Genomic DNA, 22,576 nt, shown 5'->3' with positions numbered 1-22,576 from the left:
GTTTTTCATGAAACACATAATTAAAAAATTCTCTGCACTGAAAATGAAGATGTATGCTACTTGAAATGAATATACACGTTTATCTTATCCCCCCAACAATGCTGGATAAAGTAAGAGTTCACCACAAACTCGTGTCTGCAATTTCCTTAGTGATATCCCTCAAAGGGCTTCAGCCTCTAAGGGTGTGAGCATGTAAAAGAAAACCCCCCTGCTCCCAGAGGGGACAACGTAAAACCACAGAGCTCAGGTGGAATCAGCAGGAAGGCTCTGTTGCTGGCATTTTTCAGGGACGCCCTCCAAATACCCACTGCACTCCCACCCTGTTTCCTCCTCCTCATCTCTCTCATATGTCAATGCCATTCCTAAACTTCCACAGAAAAGCAGGCTCGGGGGCAACACGAATTGGAAAACAACCGGTTGAGATTGCTGTTGTTCACGTCTGTTGAGCGGTTCCCAACTTACTGTACCCATGGAAGGGCAGAGAGATATGAGGAGCCTTCAGAAAGTTCACGGAACACTACAACTGATAGCAGTCATGATTGTACAACTCTTCATATGACTGAAGACTCAGTTGTAGGCTATGTGAATTCCTTGCCAGTAAAGCTATGAATATAAAGAGTTCAGGGAACGGTTCATGATCTTTTAGCTCAATTCTCCCATGAACATTTCGAAGGCCTTCTGACATGCACTGCCCTTACTTTTCCACAGCAACTTGTTGTAAGTGCCTGTTTGTTCAGGAGTAGGAGGCTTGTCTTCTCCAACACTTGCAGAATTGTTTTTCTATTCTAGTCATTTTATATAGTGACGTTTTAAACTACTAGAAAGCATTAGGAATCGGTCAGAACCGGGAGGTTAATTTGCTTACCTACTGTCCCCAGCATTGGCCACATACAGTTTCCCCAGGAGGCAGATGACAACGAGGGCCGTGCAGCCACCGGATATATTGTAGGAGCTCCTCTCGTGTGCTATCTGTAGGTCCTGAAGGAGAAAGCAGAGTCGCACTGAGCGCCCAGGCACTTGTCTCAAAAGCTCCCTTAGCGTTGCTTTCTGGACGCAGCCCCGTCTCAATGGGTTTCAAAGCAGGGGGCTCCCTTGGTTTCCACCCCCTACTGAACACTGCCTAGAGAGGGCAAAGGCCTATATGCTGCCATGTACTAGAGCACCCGAAGACCAGGCACAGGGCAGGAAGGGTGGCAGACAAATACAGTAAGACCAAGATACACAAATGAAGCACCATTCCTTTTCAGTATCACAGCCCAGGGAGTGCTCCCCTTCATGCAGCAATAACTTCAGTTTAAAATCAGGAACAGTGCACGTCAGGGTTGTGTCCTCTCCGCCTATTTCCTCAACCCATATGCAGAGTGAAATTAAGACGCTGAGTTATATGAAGAAGAATGAAGCATTAGGATTGGAGGAAGGCTTATTAACCACCTGCAATATGCTGATGACATAAATTTGCGGAAAATGAGGAGGACTTGAAGCACTTCCTGATGAAGATCCGAGTTTGTAGCCTTCAGTGTGGATTACAATTCAATGGAAAGAAGACCCAAATCCCCACAACTGGACCAAGAGGTAACATCATGACAAACAGAGGAAAGTGGATCCACAATTCATGCTGATGGCTGCGGCAGCCAAGAGATCAAAGGCCCCGTCACGTTGGATAACTTTGCTGCACAGGACCTCTTTAAGGAGTGGAAGAGGAGGAACGTTACTTTGAGGATGAAGACCCAAAGCGATGGTGTTTTCATCACCTCATCTGCATGGGAAAGTTGGACACTGAACAAGGAGACTGCAGAAGAACGGATGCATTGAACGATTGTGCTGACAAAAAATACTGAAGTACACGGGCTGGCAAAAGAACAAACACAAGACCAAGTCTGTCTTGGAAGATGGACAGCCAGAGTGCTCCTTAGAGGCAAGGATGGTGAAACTTGGTATCACCTACTGTGGACATGCTGTCAGGAGCGACCAGTCCCTGGAAAAGGCCATCGTGCTTGGTAAAATGGTAGGGCAGCAACAAAGTGGAAGCCCTTGACAAGATGGATTGACATAGTTAGTGGCTGTAACCACGGGCTCAAACATAGCAGTGTGAGGATGGCGTGGGGTGGGGCAGCGTTTCCTTCTGTCATTTAGAGTTGGCATGACTCAATGGCACCAGACAATAACGACAACATGCAAGAGACGCAGGTTTGATTCCCAGGCAGTGCGCTTCATGTACGGCCAACATCTGCCAGTTGAGGCTTGGGCGCTGCAAGGATGCTGAACAGTTTTCAGGGTAGCTTCCAGACTAACACAGACTCAGAAGGTCTGATGGTTCCTTTCTGAAGATCAGTGCAAACTCCGTGGATGCCAACAGCACAATCTACAACCAGTCTGGGATATCAAAGGGCTGACCAGCATTTTACTGCTCACACGGTCGCCAGGAGCCGGAGGCTGACCTGACTCCAACACCCATGAGGGAGTTAGTCCCCCAGGGACCTGCTTCCACTGCCAGGTGTGATGTGACAGAGAGGCTGAGCGTGTGACTCCTTGGGTCTGCTCTGTGCTTTGAACCCCACACCTTCCATTAGATAGCTCCTTACACCACAAGTAAGGAAGGAGATGCTAAGAACCGTATTCTTCTATTCCACAGGCAGGAGTCAGCCTTCTGATGCGTTGATAAATGAAAAATAGCCCCTACTCTCGTGTGATTTATTTTTCTCTTCCACAGCTACTCATTCAAAAGGGCAACACATTCCTAACAACCAAAGTCAACAATCATTGGCGGCTCCCTCTGTGTCAGGTAGTGGGCTAAGCAGCTTCCATACCGAATCTCATCCCCCTCACAGCCGTCTTTGTGACCCTCATTTTACAGAGGCTTAAACTAGCGGTAATAGGCCCAGAGTGACCAGGCTTGAGTTTGGACTCTCGTCCCTTCCCTTCCCTCCAGAGTGCTGTTGCTATGTGTCACCGAATGCCGCTTCCTCCAGAAGAGCAACGGGCTGACACTTCCACTGAGGGACATCCAACATCCCTTAGACACATCTTTGGGACCCTCTCGTGACCTCAGAAAACGAGGCTACGGAATATTAGCTAAATTAATGCCAGACTCCCCAGGAGTAGTCTAGTACTCTTGGGGAAGAAAAAGGGGGCACGAGGGTTGGAAAATGTTTCAAGAAGAGGAAAAATCGGTGCCCTGGCTTATTCAAGGGCACTGCTAGGGAGGCCTGGTGAAGTAGTGGGTCACGCATTGGGCTGACAACCGAAAGGTTGGTAGTTTGAAACCCCCAGCTGCTCCCCAGGAGAAAGATGAAGTTGTCGACTTCTGCAAAGATGTATACTCAGAAACCCAAGGCCAGTTCTACCTGGCCTCCAGGGTCACGGTGAGTCGGAGTCACCTGGCGGCAGTGAAGGTTTGCTGGGTGAACCCAGGGCAAGAGACCAGGGAACAGACGAGCTCAGCTGCTTCAGTGGGATTCTTCATGGGACCCCTCACTGACTCCTCATTGAAACAGGGGCCACTGTGCTCTCTGGCCAGAGCCAGCTCCACAAAGACAGGTCAATCACCGTCTGGTGACTGGAGAGAGAGAGAACCACCTGCGCTGGGCAGACAGACTGCTTTGAGGCTGTCTGTCGGGTGGAAAGCAGAGGAAATGTTCAAAGACCCCCAACATACTGGGCTGAACTGTGCGAGGGCACTGGGGGCTGCAGGCAGAGCAGTCTGGGAGTGACGGGGGATGGGTAGGGACGTGTGTGATGTGGGGACACGGTCGTTTAGGACCACATGAGGAAACCTTTCAAGGAGGGCGGGGCTAACCACATCAAAGCTGCGGCAAGGTCACGCCCGAGGACTTCATCCAAAGGACTTCTACTGGGTTTTTACAATTTACTTAAACTGTCTACGTTCGTGGAGAGGACTGTCATGAGGATTGAATTAGAAGCGGGGTCTGTGGGGCTCAGCCGGGCATCTGGTTCCTCCCCACAGCCTGGATGCTCCCACAGAGAGCTCGCTGCTCACGGCTGGGCCCTCCATACCGGACCCCGGGACTGGGCAAGGGTCTTTCGATCAATGTCTTTGCACCGGACACATGAATATACACATCTCAATGTGCCAGGTTTCCAAATCACCTCCTTACCACACTGCCTGTGCCTGAGTGTGAACCATGTATTCCACAAAGCACAAACGAAAAGGTAACAAAGCAAAGGCTGACTCCTGAGATCATAACTAAGCAACAACCCACATCGGCTAACACACAACAAAGGGACAAGAATACATGAACCCACGTTCTCGAGGTGAGGGAGGGAGGGAAGGAGGGAGGGGCATGGATGCTGGAGGTGATGGCAGTCCCAGGGAGGGGAAAGACAGGGGAAAGATGTTGGAAATTGTTTGTTGAAATCTTCAAAGCAGGCATTGAGACAGAACCAAGAACCCTACTCACGAAAGAGCTCTCACTGGAGGGGATTTGCCTTTTGCCTTCTTTTGTTTATGTGCACTTAAACGATTAATAAAGAGTTGACATGGCAGTAGCTTCATATTTTATTCAACTGATCTATACATGACCACGTAGAAGGAATGCTTGAGCTACAGTAAACAGAATGGCCATTTGTTGGACTACCTAGGGTCTGAACGCGAGGCAGTTTTTATTAAAAATTCCCTGAGCATGCCACCCCTAGATCCTGTATGCAGCCTGGAATGTGAAGGCTGTGGACAGACTTAATCAGGTCATTTGGTGAAAGGGGAAATGCTATGGCACACAAAGTCCTTAGGAAAGAATTCCTGTGGGACTCACACAAGTTCACTCCACATCGTAGGTGGTCGTGTTCCTCAAGGACTACATTATCCAAGCTATCTGATCACAGAACTATGTAATTCTTTAAAAACAGGAAAGCGAGCAGAACCTTCAACCCGGAGACTTCTTGCTACAGCCAGAGTTCATATTTGCCCTTAATTATTTGGCAAACATTCCGGTTAGCTTACCCAGTTAATCCCTTGCTATTAGATTAGAAGTGTAATTCAATAGTTTTTTCCTAATTGATTTCATTGTGTCTTTAATCTTTTTCTACCTTTCAACTACATTCCTTCCGTAGCTCCTGCCCCGCCCCACCCCCAAGATGGAATGTGAAATTTGGCTGCGTTTTCACATACGTAGTGAATTAAAAATCTAACTCCTTTCTAGTCAAGACATTTTGCTAAAATGTGTCTGCTCTCATCTCCTTGACTGTTATTTATGTAAGACTCCACACAGGGACACACGCAGTGGTGTTCACCCACACGCCAGTGCCCACGTGTGCACAGATACGTACACACACACACACACACACACACACACACACACCTTAATTACATGTGTGCTGGCAGGAATCCCAGTGACAAGGATTTGAAAGAAGCACCTTTTATAGATTTCAGCTCTTGAAGGATTCACTGACATTAAAAGACACTCTTCTATTTCTTCTAAAATTGGAGGCGAGTGGAACATATTCTAAAAATAATTGCTTCCCTCCTAACCCTCCCTAGAAGCCAAAATAGCACACTGATTTTTCCTATACCACCTACTCTGCCTCGAAAGATGCGTCCCCAAATCTGAGAGCCAGAAAGGGCAGTGAAAGGGCCTTCGGGACTCCTCTTTTACAATCAGATCAAACAAAAGAGGTCAATAAAGATAGATTTACCGGTGTGGCAACGACCTGTTTACTCAAACCCTCCTGCAATTAGTTTAAGCTTTCTACGGTCTAGGATCAAAGAAATAAACATATGTAAAACTAGCAGAAAAACCAAACCAAAAAACCCCTCTAAAGCTCAGGGAGGTCTTCAGAAAGCAGTGAAACCGCGGCCAACGCTGCCCACTGCTCTGTCCTCTTACGCAAGAACCGATTTTGAACAGGTCCTGTGCTCCACCTGCCAAGGACTGTCGATCCCAAGGCACAAGCCCAGCAAAACCCATGCACATATCAAGTAGTCTAAGAGGTGCACTCCAACGACCCTTAACGTTCAATGAACAGAAATAGTGGATTTAGCTTCTCAAACAAGGAACCTGCAGAGCTGTCAAGGCAACTTTACACTTAGAGGGATACATTTATCTTGTGGAGTGTCTGCTACACACTACCTTCAGCTGTTTTTATCTCTAAATCCAAGAACACATCCATTTTTGGAGGTGGTTGTTTTTGTGGTTGAAATTTTGCTCTATTGCAAGGAGGAGCGCGAGCAGAGTGGGAGGAAAGGGAAGCGTGGAATGAGGTGGATTCAGCAGGGAGGAATCGCAAGGCAAAAGGCATGTTGCCCGGGACAGCTGTAATTTCGTTTGAAAGTCCCAGGGATGACGCAACTCCAGGATCATTCTTTGTTTCCTACAATTCCGGGTTGTGAATGGGAAGCAGCATTAGACAACAGGAGGGGCAGTTTCAATAGGACCTGGCAGCTCCCCCTAGCTGAATTAAAACATGGTTCTGATCACATTTCTAATAGTGTCAGTCACAAATAATAAGATTCTGCAAGGTCTTCGTATCCGGGTGTGATCCCAGTTTGTTCAGAGCACCAGCCAATCGGCCAGCCAGGAATGGGGGGGTGGGAGGAGAAACCCTCACTTCTGCCCACTATTGCCACCTGCTGGCTCATGACAGAATCACGCGCTCCATTCCTAGAGCAGGGGTTCTCAACCTTCCTAAAACAGTTCCTTAGGGTGTGGCGACCCCCCCAACCATAAAATTATTTTGTTGCTACTTCATAACTGTCATTTTGCTACTGTTATGAATCGTCATCTGATATGAAGGATGTACTTTCATTGTTACAAATTGAACATAATTAAAGCATAGTGATAAATCACGAAAATATTATGTAATTATATATTGTGACATTTATTTCTAATGGCAAATAAATGAAATTTTGTCTGCAAGCATGGCGTAGCATGGGTCACAGTCTTCATGCTGGGTACTCATATGTGGGCGTATCTGCCTGTGAGCGGACCCACCTGGAGACAGGATAGAGGAGTGGTGTCTCGGTTCCTAAGATCATCAGAAATTTGTTTTCCGATGGTCTTAGGCGACCCCTGTGAAAGGGTTGTTCGATGCCCAAAGGGGTTGTGACCCAAAGGTTGAGAACTACTTCCTTAGAAGAACTCCCCCAAACAAAGTCTATTTGAAAGACTTTAAGGCACACTGGTCTCTAATTAGCTATAAATATTTTACTTTCGGAAACACTAGGATTTATATACTGTTGGTCATCCCTGTTTCTCACCATAGTATCATCCTGTATCTAGACAGTTTATTTACTCTCCCCAGTACTCAGTCATGGGAAGGGGTTGAGCCCACTCCACTACCTGCTGACTCCTGTGGGACTCTGTCCGTCCCACAGCCTCCCAACGAACCGACGCTGAGCATTTGAGAGAGGGTGCCGCAGGCTGCTGAAACACATACTTCATGTAAAACTGAAAACTTACTGCCGTAGAGTTGGTTCTGACTCATCGTGACCCGTTAAGATGGGGGTGCCCCGAGGGTTTCTGGGATGGTAACTCTTGATGAGAGGGAAAAGCCTCACCTTTCCCCCGTTAGTGGCTGGTGGTTTTGAACTGCTGACCTTTCGGTTTGCAGCGCAGTGTCTACCTCATACAGCGTTTATAATTCACCCGTTCTTTCCTTCCAGATCACCTGTTTCTTTGGAGTCCTTTGCTCCTGGGACAGTACCGCACCGCAGTCCGTGAGCACCTGCTGTAACTAGACCTGGGCTGCCAAACGTGTGCAGAAAGAGCCGTTGCAGCCTACCATTGACCCCGGAACAAAATGCATTGGTCAAGAAACAGAAAGGAGCTGGAAAGAGGTCACCAGACCAACTGGGACAACATGGAGAAGCAAAGGGTCCAGCAAGGTATTTCCCAGCCAAGCATCACAGCACTGCCCTAATGCATATTCATGACCATTTCTTCAAGAATCTGTTGCATATCTTAAGATCCTCCATTTACTTCCGGGTATACACGTACACACATACACCTGAAAATCCCCCCTCTTTGGGGGGGGGTGACTCTAGCCATGGCTTGGCTTGCTAGCTTCCCTCTTCACTTTATCCTGTCTTGGTCTTTGTTTTCAAGCCCAGTGCAATGAGATCTGGGTTGACCATGTGGTTCAAATAATTTTAATGAGTTAATGTTGTTTTTTCCTCCCTGAATAGCAACCAAACTCCTTCAGCCTTCTTCATGACGGCAGGGAATTGGCGTCCACCCTGAGAAGGCTGCCAATGGAATGTTGATTCTCCTGGCTAGGTTCAGAATGAAAACTCCACAGAAAACAGGTTAATCTGTGGAGACCGGGTTCTGATACAATTACTCCACACCCACATCCACCCAATGGGGCGCGCCATGCTTCTTTCATGAGTGTGAAATGTAGACGATGGAAGCACCCCACACCCTTATCTTGGAGGATGGGCTAGAAGATGGAGACGAGTGGAAGAGGAGATGGAAATCAGGATGCAGGAGAGAGTTCTTTCACGCATGTCTTATCATCCTGGGGCAAGTACTAACCTTCACATAACAGGTGACGACGACTTACCTATGAGGTTAGGCCTTGTTACAGCATACTGCTGGAAAAGGAAGCTGAGACAAGCCAAAGAGTTTCTGATTCTGACCCTTTGGGAAACTGGTTCGTGGTTCACAATGGACATAGAAAGGCATGTCTTTCTCATCCTTCTTCACAAGGAAGGAAGATCCAAGATGAGATGCAATATGGGGGGCTCGGGGAGCCCAGTGGTCAGAGGACTCCTGCACCCCATGCCACATGCTGTGCCAGGTGGCTTGCAGGAAGGGAAAATACTGTTTTACAGGAGCTTACAGTACCCAATCAAACTGCAAACTGACCCCTCCCCACTGCCCCACTAGAAATGACAGCATTTATTCTGGCTTAGTGCGACTGACCTTTTGAATTCTCTCCCTATTCTGAATAAAGAGCAACATGTCACCTCCACCTTTAATGCTATTTAGGAGATCCAAATAAGCATGAGATCACCGGTCTCCATATTGATCTAAAGTGTGAGCATATTGCCCCCAAAGGAGGACTTACCTTTTACTTCTATTCACCATAAGAAAGCTCAATGTATACTAGGGTTTGAAGACAGTATTGCAATGAAAGACAGAAAAAGGGGAGAGGGGAAGGGAAGAAAGAAAGAGGAAGAAGAGTGGGGAGAGAGAGAGAGAGAGAGAGAGAGAGAGAGAGAGAGAGAGAGAGAGAATTCAGTGGTTTTACATTGTTGAACTGCAGTAAATAAAGCAAAACCTCATGCAAAAGTCAAGTTCTACCTTTAAGGGTATTTTAAGTGACCGTCTGAACATCAGAAGGGGCTGCCGCATAGATGTCCTTGGTGAGGTAAGGGGAGGACTAGGTGCTGGGTGGGAACTGTACTTTTAGAGATTAAAAGTCGGAGGGAAAACCAAGGTCACCAAGCCCCAGTGCTTTGCTGAATCCATCTCATTTCACATGGCATAAAAAGCCCAAACACCAAAATTACACGCAGAAACAGAAGTAGAAGGTAGCCGACCCCTGTGAGAAAGATGTTTGGGATGGACTGGACATTCCGATCCTGCCTCTCCTGGAAAGGCTGGGGCGGAGCCACGTGGCAGGCCACCGAGCGAGAGCAGCAGCTGGGTGGCTGAGCATTTAGAGATACAGGAGGTTTGTCTCTAGACCATGACTTTCAAAGTCTAACGTGAGGAAGAGAAAAGACAAAGTATTTCGTACCTGATGACTTTCTAGGCCATTCAAGTGAGTGTGCTGTCTAATTTCCGTGTGACGGGTTTGGTAGCTCACCCAAATTTCAGAGAGCAGTCAGCCACTGGGGTGGGATTTTTCTGAAGTGTCTGATGGGGAAAAGAATAAGCAGGGCCATCCCTCTGTGACGGGGTAGATTCACGCATGATCATTCACACTGGGACACCTTTGAGTGAAGGGGGACAACTACTCGGAAACAAGAGGCATCAGCTGGCTCAGACCTGGACAACGCAGGAGGTACCATCACCCTCACCAGGCCCACGGGAACGGAGACCTGATGGACACTCTCATTTCATCAGGCCAGCCATATGGTGCGAGTCAAGGTGGGCCTCGGATGTGCTGAGAACTAGTGACACTAAGTGGGAAAGGCTGGGTAGAGGAAGCTGGGAAAAGGGAAGCAGCATGGAACAGAAGCAGGGTTTAAAGCTAACGTTCACAACTCAGCATGCCAGGTCATCCAGAGGCGGGTTCTAGCCAACCTCTTCCAATTCACCTTGCCACCTTCCTACCCTTGAAACCTGCTACCACTGCCGACTTCAGCGGGTGGCTTTTGGGCCACCTGGCTACTCTCTCTGAAGTAAGCTGTCTCCTTGGCCCAGAACCCCCTTCCTGCCCATCCACCCTGGGTATCATTATCTCAGAGAGCCTTCCCCTCCCCTTGTTACCAGGCTCCCAGGTCATCCTCGACCTTCCTCCCCTCTCCAGGAAGTTCCCATTTGTATTCTCTTTCCTGCCAGTTTCCGTAGGAATGCTGGGAGATCAGGGAACTAGCCTAAGAATCAAGGTCCTTCCCTGCCTCCTTTTGGCATACAGTTGGCAGTCGGCACTCAACCTATGTGTTCGACTGAACAAATGAAGACACGGAAGGAAAAAACCAAACAAAACAAATGCTCTTTTGCAAATAACTAGGTTTCCAAGAAAAAAAAAATCAGGTCCTGAAGTAGCTAAGGAACTCTTAGAAGACAAGAATGTGGCTTTTGGCTGTTTTTGTTTGTTTGTTTTTTTAATGAGCCTCCCATTTTAGATCCAGTTGTTGCTAGTAGGCCTGAGACAGCCCACAGACAGCTGGTGGGGTGGTGGTGGTGGTGGCGGCTGACACGTTACTATATTGGCCTCTAGTGGGTAATATGGAGAATACAGCAATGCCTTTGAAGAGATGCTCCGTGGTACTGGTCATTGCTGAATGAAGCGCGTGTGCGTGCACGGCCAGCGCAGTTTTTCAACTCTATCATGAACATCAACTCAATGAGATAGCCCTTGGTCAAATTTTTGCCTCAATTAAGTAAGTACCACTCTGTCTGTAAACACACGACTCAGTGAGAGCTACTACAGAGAGCGGGAGCATGCGTTTCACACCCAGCCTGATGAGGAATCCCTTTTCCGGCCCCCATTCCTTTTATTTCCTCAAGACTATTTCCAGTCTCCTGGTGTTTTCTTTCTTTTTCTTAAAGCAAGACTTCAAAGATGAGGGCTACTGGACATGAGGTAGAGACACCTGGCTTGTAAACCACCTGCCAGTCAGAGGAGAACTGCTACCTGCGTGATACGTAAAGACCGGTGGGAGCCAGAGAAGGGGTGAGTTAAAGTGAGGAGAGGTGTGACTCTGCGGTGTGGACACACGAACTATTTGCCTTCCAAACAAATCAGCGGAAGCTGTGTAACACGGGGTGCCCTACTCCTCTGGTGGGTACACCCCAAGCCAGGGAAGACACCTGGCCTGGGCACCCTTGGTGCTGGGAGATGCCTCGACCTGCTCTTGCTGCAGGTAATATCTGTCCCTACTTTTTAATCCCCAGATATACCCCCTCCACCCACGCCCTTCTGCGATCGTTGTCGAGTGTCTGTAACTACTTCACACGCTTTCTGGATACAGGTTCTCACTAGGGAGAGAACAGTTTCGGCACCAAGAATTGCCTCTGTAGACAGCAAGCTCGGGGAGGGGAGGAGGTGGCACAGGAAGAGCAAGAGACAGAACACATGCCTGTCTTCTTGTGAGCAGAAGGTCACCTGACGGCTCGCTGGTCTCCCTTCCAGCAGTCCTTCAGAAAAGGACATTTCCAAAGGTAAAGGTACAAACAAATCCCTGTTCCTAAGTAGACCGATCCACCAACCAACCACTGCCAATGAGTGATGCCCACGCATAGGGTGGCCCAATAGGGGCAGGGAGCACTGCCCCCTGGGGGTTTCCCAGGGTGTAACTCTTTACAGGAGGGTTTCAGTTGCTTAGCACATGGTTAGCATCCCAATGGATCACTATTAAGCCACCAGGGGTTCCTGTATCCAACTCCTTACTCCCTGCCTTCCAGTCCAGGTGATGCTCCATGACAGAAGGGGAACTTGGGGGGGAGGGACCTGAGACTGTGACCACACCACCAAGCTTCCCCACAAAACCCAAGGGTCTTGTTTCTTGTCCCCTCAGTTCTACTGGTGCGCCTCCTCCCAGATCAGGGCTGAGCGGGCAGGACTTTGAGCGCTTGGACTGAAGGCGCTCAGCTTCCCCAAACAGCTGGACTTGAGACGCCCCCTGGCTCACGTCTCCAGAAGTAGAATTCTACGGGCTGGCATCCGTTCGAGAACACTGAAAGAAAAGTCATACTGCATGCATTTCCTAAGCCGGCCACCGCACGCATGCTCTCTTTCATCTTCATTTTACTTTTGGCCAGCAATCAATTCCGGGAACTCTTATCGCTTCCCTGGCTTCTTCTAAAAATGGAAACCACCTTATGAAAGCAAGCCGCTGGCAGGCCCGACACCGCGCACCTTCGGCGGGCGGGGACCTTGCACTAAGACAAGGGGCCAACCTTGGGGCCCGGGGCTCTCCAGGGACACCTACCATCTCCTTGAAGGCGCTTTCCAGGGCCCCGATGACGAGGCACTCGTGCGGGATCTTCTTCTCCGTGAAGAAGCGGGTGGGCGGGGTGCTGGGGGACCCCGGGGCGCCCACTCCTCCGCGGAGAGAGGCGGCCCGGGTCAGCGTCCGGCTGCTGGCCGGCGTGTGGTCGGGCTCCTCCCCGAGGCAGGTCGGGGGCAGCACGGCCGAGTTCTTCAGGATCTCCACGATGCCCTGCAGCTGCTCGGTGATGTGCTGCTGCAGCAGTCGGGAGGCGACCACGGCGGCCCCCGATCCCGCGTGGCCGTCAAACAGCGACCAGTAGTGGCAGGGAACGCCTTCGGATTCCTGGGGAGAGAAGGCGACAGGGCACCGTGAGAAGCGGGCCGGGGCACAGACACTGCTGATGCGTCAGAGCAAGGGTCCGCAAACCACGGCCCGCGGGCCACATGCAGCCGGCCGAGGGCATTTATCCGGCCCGCCGGGTGTTTTCGTTTTTTGCTTTAAAATAAGATTACGCGTGCCTTTCGGCGCTGCGGCCGCAGCCCTGAGGATGCTCTGGCTTCAGAAGAGGCTCGCCTCCAGTGTCCTCCAATGAGGCAAGAAGAAAGTCTGGTCGGACCGCAAGGAGACCAATGAAATGGCCAATGCCAACTCCCGCCAGCAAACCGGGAAACTGATCAAAGAAGGCCTATCATCCGCAAGCCGGTGACCGTCCATTCTCAGGCCGGTGCCGCAAACACACCCCAGCCCAACGCAAGAGCGGGCATATGGGCATAGGAGAGCGAAAGGGTACTGCCAATGCTCTAATGCCCGAGAAGGTCACGTGGATGAGGAGGATGAGGATTCTCCGCCGGCTGCTCAGGAGATACCTGGAGTCAAAGAAGACTGACCGCCATAGATTATCACAGCTTGTCCCTGAAGGGGAAGGGGGGCATGTTTAGGAACCAGCGGATTATCGTGGAACGTCCATGAGCTGAAGGCAGACCAGGCTCGCAAGAAGCTCCTGGCAGACCAGGCTGAGGCGCGCAGGTCTAAGACCAAGGAGGCAAGCAAGCACCCAGAGGAGCGACTCCAGGCCAAGAAAGAAGAGCTCATGAAGACGCTGTCCAAGGAGGAAGAGACCAAGAATTAAACTGCCCCTCTCTTCTCTGAACATTGATCAGTCACTCAATAAAAGCAAGCCTGTTGGCCTGCCCCTGAAAATATATATATATATATATATGCAGTGTGCATAGGAATTTGTTTATAGTGTTTTTGTAAACTAGAGTCTGGCCCTCCAACCGGTCTGAGGGACAGTGAACTGGCCCCGTTTAAAAAGTTTGAGGACCCCTGCATCAGAGCATCCGCTTGGCTGGCTTTGTTGGGTCAACAAGTCGTGAAAAGGCCCAGGGATCCAAAGGTGGAAGGGCCCATTGCTGGTCACTGCCCCGATCAGCACTCTGTCGATTACGTGGGCCCTGCCTCCCCACTGGTCAGGCCCATGCAGCCTCCCATCTGAAGTGCAGAAACCTGACAACGCAAACTCGATGCCATTAAACTGATTCCGACTCGCAGCGACCCTATAGGGCCTGCAGGGTCGAACAGCCCCTGCGGGGTTCCGGAGCCTGAAAGAGGGGAGTGAAAAGCCTCATCCTTCTCCCAGGAAGCAGCGGCTGCTTTCAAACTCCTGACCTCGAGGCCTAGCGCCCCAGGGCATGAGGGTTATGCGCCTAGGGTTTCTATTTCATTTGACGTTTTTTGTTGTTGCTGTCTTTCAAAGCTTTACCAATGCGCGAATTCCTTTACACATTTCAATGTTTTATACATATTAAAAAGAGCTGTGCCATTGTCACCACAATCAGGTTTGGGTCATTTTCTTCCCTTTTGTATCCTTTACTTAGCTCCTCATCCTCCCTTTCCATAACCCCAAGGAACTATTAATACAGTCACTGTCTCTACAAGTTGAACCTATCCTGGATTTCATATAAAGACAGTTGTATTAAACACTCTTACATCAACATCAAAAAAACCCACAGAAACCACAAGCCAAAAAAAGTAGAAAATAATAAAAACTAGAACAAATTATGAAGGGGTGAAAAAGGCAAACAAAGAGAAAGGTGTTGAATTTTACCCTAATTGTGGCTGCAGTAAGCTACTTCCCAGTGCACTCTGATGGCAGGCTATTCCCTCCTGGTCAACAGCCCAGTGAGTTCCGTGGACGCTTAATGCAGGGTGGCTTTCGCTGTCATCCATAGTCTTTGGTAAATGAGGTATTCAGAATTTAAGTTCTAACACCATTCCTTCCTTTGGTTTTGGATTTTATTATTTACAATCCTTGGGTCGCATGGGCTGGTGGGCTCCTTCCATGTGGACTTAGCTGACATCCTACTTAGCTGGTCCCTTGTTTTAAGACAAGCCTGTAAGACCCCAGACACTATTCTTTCTGATAGTTGGGCACCACTTGATTTCTCCACACATTTTGCTGTAGCACCCATGTCTTCTGTGATCTCTTCCTGAGGGCAAGTATCCAGCAGGGCCACATCATAATAACTAATTGTTCTTAGATAGGGCTATGAGTAAATACGAGAACAGAATCAAATCATATCTTTAAGGATTATATACATTCCTGGTCTACTATAAGGCACCATTATCAGTTTCTTAATTGTACAGGTTAAGCAAACAGTCCATGTACAAAGTGAACAAAGTGAATATTCCATGTATTGGAATAAGCTTTCTTATATATGTATATTTCCCTTTTCTCACTAGAATGTAAAATTCTGAACCACTGACTTGATTAGTGATAGTATTATTAGAATTATCAAATGAAATGTTCCCTGCAGGTTACCTATTTTATTTTTCCAGAATCTGACAATGTTGCTGCTGTAGTAGACCAGGCATATATATATACAGACTTGTAAACTTTTGAGGAAAAATTCCCCACAGACAGACAAGACTTTTATGAATCTAGCTTTAACATCTAACTCCATTCTAGTTTGGGGTGGTGGGGGGTGGTGGCAGTTTCTCTAGAAGGAAATAAGTATATTTATTCCTCTCCTATAAGGCCCTTTCTTTCTTCGAGAATTATCCAAAAAATGATACCCACTACATTCTGAACTTTCAAAACATGTTCTCTTAGACACTGAGATGCAAACAACCAAATCCATCCTATTGAGTTCATTCAAACTCATAGCGAGCCTATATGAACCAACATAGGGTTTCTGAGATACATACAAATAGCTTCCTCTTTTCTCCTGCAGAGCAGCTAGTGAGTTTGAACTGCTAATCTTGGGGTTAGACAGCCAATCTAGTTCAATTAGCTAATATGTGGCCAAGTCAAATATGTTTCCTGTTCCTCGCAGTTTCCCATCTATCGTGCCGTGTCTTTTTGTTCCCATGTCCTACCCTCCAGCTTGGTGCAGCGTATGTTGCTTCATCTATCACGGAGCTAGTACCTGCCAGTTGACTTCTAGACTCTCTCTCAAAACCAGGTGCAGTTGTGTATCTGAGAAGATCTGTGCTCCAGAGAATCTCCTATGGCTGGTTTGTTTTGAATGTAGATTTCCAGGCCTTTCTTCTAGGGTCCCTGGGTGTAGACTACTCAAGCCCCAGCCTTTTAGGTAGCAGCTGCGAGCCCCAAGTGCTTACATTACTCAGCACCCAGGACTCCATCTCAAGATGAACATGTTTAAATACCACGTTTGAGTCGCACGTGAATAGCTCTTGGCTGTAGGAACTCAGTTTTGAGATAATGGAGGTATAAGACATTAAACGCTGAGATTAAATAAATATTGGTGTGAGAGAAAGTGAGTGTTTAATATCTTATAGAAGAAGCTTGCCAGATGGGACACACAGGAGCCCAATTGACTCCAGGTATTCTCCCCACCCCTTATTGAAATTTCACTTTACACCACTTCCCTCTTAGGAAAGACCTACATGAGTACCTACGCTCATTAGCATGAAGGAACGCGAAGAGATTTTGTTTTTTTACAAAAAGAAGACAAAAAGCGAACCTCGTAGTCTGAGTTTGCTGGGCAGCGAACCCCTACAGAGGCAGTCAGAACAAGGCTGGGCCCACGGAAAGACAGAGGAGCAAGTGCGCAGCTGTGAGTCCAAGGGAGGCAGAGGGAGATAAAAAGGAGCCCACGGGAGCCCGGGTACCACCTGGAGCATCTCACACCAGAAGGCAGAGACCAATGAACGAATCTATTCTGTGTCCAATGAAAATCAGGGGCACACTGAACCCTCATGACGGATGACACCAAGGGCTTCATGGTGGAAGGACGCGAACGACAGCAGCACTCGCAGGTGCAGAGACGCCGACTGCAGCGCTGACCTTCCTGGGTGGCCATGGTTCATTTGGGGAGACTTGTCTGGAAAAATTAAGCAGCTAATAGGCCATGGAGGTGGAAACAGAACTAAGTTTGAAGAAACAGATCAATCGTGGTCTAAGCAAACTTACAAGTGTAGACAAGGCTGGAGTGAGATTTTGCAGTCCAGCGAGCAGACTGAGGAAATCCGTATTTCCTGCCTTGGGGAATTAGGAGCAATCAAATGCCTTTGCCACTAACAGTGCTATCAAGACAGGATTGCAACCCATGAAGTGACTTGTCAGAGGAAACAGTACATTGTTAGCCTGGAATGTTAAAAAGAATTATCAATATGAGCTCAAATGGACAAAAAAATCCATCCATATCACAGATGAGAGCTCTCAGGGGCAAGGAGTCTAAATTAATAGTGTGGGAGAATTATGTGTAGAGAGAGTGACAATGGTGAAACAATGTGAACTCTGAACTGCACATTGTGGGCATTTTGATGGGCATATATCTGGTTGTCTACATTACTGCCAAACATAAACATTAATTTTTAAAAAGATAATGAGAAGGGTTGAGAAAGCAACAACAGGGCTGCAGGAGAGCTGAATATAAGCTCTGGGGTTTTCGTTCTTTCTTTTTGGAGGAAGCCAGAAAATGTGTCTGTCCTGAGCCGGGACGGTTATCAAGCGATCTTACTACCCTGGAAATGTAGAAAGGGAAGTAATTATCCACTTGATTAACAAAGGTATTAAGTATCTATGTAACAGTTTGCCATTTCAGCATTCTTTATTTGTACAAGTTGGTGACATTTATTATATTTATCATGTTGTTAATCATCACCATGTTCAATTTCTACATCATCTATCTACTCCTATTTTTTGGAAGCCCTGCATTTGGGGAGCCTCAGATACAGGACCCAGTGTGACGGGAGAGGAGACCGATGACTTCAAGAGACACTATGGAATGATTTGGTAACATATTAATCCCAATGAATAACAATAAAAAAGAAAGTGGAAATCCAGCTGCTTTTGAGCCGGGTGGGGAGGGCGGGGGAAGAGCAAGAGAGACATCTCAAAAAACAAGATGGGGCTGGAGTGGGCTGTGTGGTGCTTGGATCCAATCAAGAAATTACTGGGAATAGAATCCTATTTTTGAAAGCCACCCAGTCAAACAGGATATACTGGGCACTCATCTGACAAAGGATGTGACGACTCCCCAGTCTTTCTCACCCCCTGCTTTCCTGCAAATGGCATCATCCACCGCTGTGCGTCAGAAGCATAGTTTGATGCGTAAAGTTGGAACTGAGACCCTGGGGGAGTGACTGCCTCCGCAGTGTCTCACCAACAGTGAGCAAGGGCCTTTCCCAATGTCAGGGTGGGAGCTAGAAATAAGGCAACAGGGGTGATGTACATGGAAATGTCGGAAAGGGGTCTGAAAAATAGCAAGTTGTGTAAACACAAAGCTTTTAAAGCACCTCAAACCCCCAGTCCCACTGCAGACCTACGGGTTTTGCTTCAAGACTGAGAACCTTCGATGGCTCCCCACTGAGATCTCTCAGTCTCTCCCAAGCTCCCGTGGCTTACTGGCCCTTCCCGATCTGGTTGCTACTCTCTCTCCAGTACAGCTCCGCCCCTTTCTTTTCCTTATCAATGGTCCCCAACGTCTCTCTTCTAACTCCCATGTGCCTCTGGGTCTCTGAATGTGCTTCTTCTCTGCCTGAAACACATACCTATTGTCCTTGGCCTGAGGAACTCTTTACCCTCCAGTTGTCAGTAGAAGCACGATTTCCCTGTCAAGGCTGCCTGGACCACCTCACCACCTGAACGTCCCCTCCCCTCTGGGTCTGTATCTCGCCTGCTCACAAAGACAGGGGTGGCTATCATTCATTGTGGTGTGCCGTGTTGAGTTCTTGATGCAGAATCGGTGTGCCATTAATATTTATTCATCAAAGAAAGGAAGAGGGAGGATGAATTTTTTTTTAAAGCAAAGCAACAGCTTGGGAAATAAAAACTTCATGTAAGATGCTTCACGTTGGTATAGCTAACAGAGTAATAAAACTGAAGCTGCTCCTGACCTGGGATGGTGTGCACTTCCATTTATCTAGGATTCCGGCCTCCCTGAGGCTGGGTGTGTCTGGCACCATCCTGTCCCCTCAAACTTAGAAGTAGGAACATCTCCCTAGTTTGCCAGTATATCTGAGAACATGGTTTGTGGTTTACATGATGAAGAAACAGGATTTTAGATATAACGTCAGCTGATCTTCTGAAGTGGCGCCCTGGTGGCACAGTAGTTAAGCACTCCCTGCTGACTGAAAGGTCGATGGGTCACGACCCCACCGGCTGCTTCCCAGAAGATGAGACAGTCTGTGTCTGTACAGACAGACAGCCTTGGACACCCTATGGGGCAGTTCTACGCGGTCCTACAGATCGACAGCGCTGGAAAGGATTGGATGGCAATGTTTTAAAAAAAAAATTGTTTGGGCTGGGGCGGGGCGTTGTGGAGCAAGAGCAACTTGTTACCTATGTCGATATAACTGTAGTTATTGTAAACGTACATGTATTTGCCGAAGATGAACCTGGATTCCAGCATTTGCTACTATGTGACCTTGGGCACATAGCTTAACTTTCCTGAACCTCAAACTCTTCATTGACAGGACGGTTAACTAAATGGACCCTCTCGGAAGGAGGATGCCTTCATTTAACAGGCATCTCCTGTGTGTCAGCTTCCAGGGCAGACCATGGGGCAGAGCAGGGAAGAAGCATCTCCTGGGGCTCAGGCTCCTGAAGCTCTCGATCTAGAATGTACCCAGGCAGCTACAAGTGTGCCGGCGTTAGAAGGAGAAGGGCACGGTGCCCCAGGAATGGACAATGTCTACTGAATGTGCAAACAGTCTGCCGTTATTCGGGGAGGGTAGGACTGAAGGGCTTCCCTGGGATGGTAAAAATGTCTGTGTCCAGACTGGGGTGGTGGTGGAGCTTACATGCTAACATTCATAGAACTAGAAAGCAAAAGAAAAGGTGGATTTTACTGCATGGTCATTAACAGGAAAACTGGATAAGACACGCAACATGTGTCCACCATAGAAGAGAAACAAAAATTCGAGAAGCCATAGTTGTGACTTAAACGTACTACTCAATGGCCTTCGGGGGACACTGAACAAGCCTTTAGAAAATAAGTATCCCCTCATTCAGGGAGGCCAAGCTGTCCGTTCAACTCTTTGAACTCCACCACAGGGGATGTTCCTCTCTCTCTACTGCGCCAGAGCAGGCTACTCTTCTTAAGCCACGCCCTCCTCTCTGGGATGTCTGAACTGTTTATCCAGTTCACTGTCAGTATGCTCAACTCCTGTAGTCCCCACACCGGCACGATTAAAATGGGCTTTCTTATCCCATTTTTATCAGTGGTCTAAGAGGGACATAGACAGTACTACTGGTCTCTACTGGTCTGGGGGAAAACCAGTAGCTGAGTCTAATTCTTCAGCTCCAAGCTAAGGAATTTTCCCCATTTTCCAATCCCACGTGTTCATATAATTAGTCTTGCCACCTTGAGCACTCTCAAGTGCTTTCATTACTTTAATTTCTTCATTACCTATTTTTAATTGCACATTAATTGCACATAGGCCCTGGATTATTAACCAGCTGCGAAAGCCACAGGGCCATGGCCGCGGGGATCTTTGCTGCACAGGACCTCTTCCAAGTGTGGGAAGCATGGGTGTTACCTGGAGGACGCAGAAGCGCCGATTCAAGACAAGGTAGTTTCAATCACCTCACATGCACGGGAAAGCTGGGCCGTGGAGAGATGCATCCGAGATGCATCGGAACGACGACGACGGTGCTACTGAAGAACGGGGAAAGTACCATCAAGTGCTAGATGGATCAAGGACAGCTAGACTGTCCTAACCTGCTAAAGGGACAGCCTTCAAAGCAAGGATTGGTGCGATGTTGCTTCACGTCCTCTGGACAGGAGATACCAGCCCTGGAGAAGGACATCATCCTCAGTAAACACAGTAGTGGGGCGGTGATGGGCAAGATGGACTGACCCCGTGGCTGCACGCAGGTGCTCGAACATGAGAACAATGGTGGCCCGGGGGTCGGGCAGCGTTTCCGTCTGCTGTGCACAGGCTGCTATGGGCGGGAACCGACGCCAGGGTGGAACAAGCACGAAACTGCTGGGCGGGAACCCAGCATTCCACTTTGGGTGGTATCAGACAACGTCACCAGAGTACCAGTAGAGGATGCGCAGTCTACACCGGAAACTTGAGACTGTTCCTGTAACACTGTCATGTTACTGCTGCATCTACACACGCGCTTGCCTTGGGTTCGCTCCAGAACAACACGAGTTAAACATGTGTTCCACTTTAAGAGAAAAATAACACTGGGCCCTTTCTGGGCTCACCGCACAATTTAATTTGATAGCCCCTGCTTGCACCTGAACAAAGGAGTCTTTTCAAGCAGCTTTCTGGTTGAGTTCTAAACCACTTCATTTCCCAAAAAGAAATTTGTTCTTATGAATTTGACAACACACACAGTACACTGCATTTTGCAGTCAGTCAAAGGAATATTCCAGAAGGTGACAAACTGAGTTAAAAGTTCTTAATTTCTGCTTAGCATTTCTTTAGAGTATACCCAAATGTTACATCCTCCTTTCTGAAAAGTTCTGAAGCTGATTTTTATAAAAGAAATACTACTTAATTTCTCCTTTTCATGATCAAGTAGAATGCCAGAATTTAAGTTAATGAATTTTAGCTGGGCAGGAATTCTCAGCCTTTTCATGACTACAAGACTTCCGCAAACAGAAACTGATGTCTCGAACGAGAAGTTGAACTGATTTTAGCTGCTGGCAGTTGGTGCTCATTCAGCTTCAGGTATAATTCTAGCACAGGCAACCAAGCATGTTAGAAACCACAGACTGAATTTTAGCCCCATTGAAACACAAGCACCATCCAGCTCCTTCCCTCACTCTGGAGAACCCACGGCTCACAAAGCACGAGATGTGCAGGCTGAGGAGCCATCTGGGAGGCAGAGGGGGAACACCCCTTCCGACAGACCCTATGGCGCGCTGACAAGGGAGGGCACCCCTAAACTTCATCTCAGACGCCCCTGTGGAGCCTGACAGAAGTGTAGAACAGAAGGCAGGAAGCACAGAAAACCAAGGGAGGAGGTGGGACGGGCTTCGTATCAGCGTAACAAGCAAGGCTTTGCTTTCTCTCTTCCCTGCAGCACAGAGCTCACTTGAGGCCTGTAATCCCTTCCTACTTGTCTAAGTGACTGTTGGTCCCCACAGCTGAGAGGGCCAGACCTGAGGCAGAGGGAAAGGGGGCATTCAGTGTGTATGAGGAAAACAAGAAAGCCTTTTAAAAATCTAAACATGATGAAATGAAGCATTACTAGTGTCTTTCCCACAGGAGCTTTGGTGGCATCGTGGGTTAGGTGTCTGGCAGTTCGAAACCACAAGGTGCTCTGCAGAAAGAAAGACAAAGGTTTCTACTTCCGTCAGGACTGACAGCCTCAGAAGCCCACAGGGCAGTTCTACTTGGTCCTATCGAGTGGCTATGGGTCAGTATCCATGGTCCTTTGGAGTGGTTATGGGTCAGAATCCATGGTCCTTTGGAGTGGCTATGGGTCAGAGTCCACGGTCCTTTGGAGTGGCTATGGGTCAGTATCCATGGTCCCTTGGAGTGGCTATGGGTCAGAATCCATGGTCCTTTGGAGTGGCTATGGGTCAG

General features: G+C 48.2%; 1 protein-coding gene across 1 annotated transcript in view; it reads right to left on the bottom strand.

The window, feature by feature from the left end:
• Positions 1 to 22,576, bottom strand: part of PPM1H (protein phosphatase, Mg2+/Mn2+ dependent 1H) — a gene marked incomplete at its 5' end in the record, with an annotated part of 349,303 nt that overhangs the window by 169,711 nt on the left and 157,016 nt on the right. The window contains 2 exons of the mRNA XM_004700807.2: positions 866 to 978; positions 12,560 to 12,904. Coding sequence (XP_004700864.1) covers positions 866 to 978; positions 12,560 to 12,904 — 458 coding nt within the window. The remainder of the gene's footprint in view (positions 1 to 865; positions 979 to 12,559; positions 12,905 to 22,576) is intronic.

This window comes from Echinops telfairi, unplaced genomic scaffold (assembly GCF_000313985.2).
Source record: "Echinops telfairi isolate 266 unplaced genomic scaffold, ASM31398v2 ScPeMD7_2;HRSCAF=8, whole genome shotgun sequence".
Lineage (NCBI taxonomy): Eukaryota > Metazoa > Chordata > Mammalia > Afrosoricida > Tenrecidae > Echinops > Echinops telfairi.
Note: the sequence above shows the minus strand (reverse complement) of the source record. Positions and strands in the feature narration are given on the sequence as shown.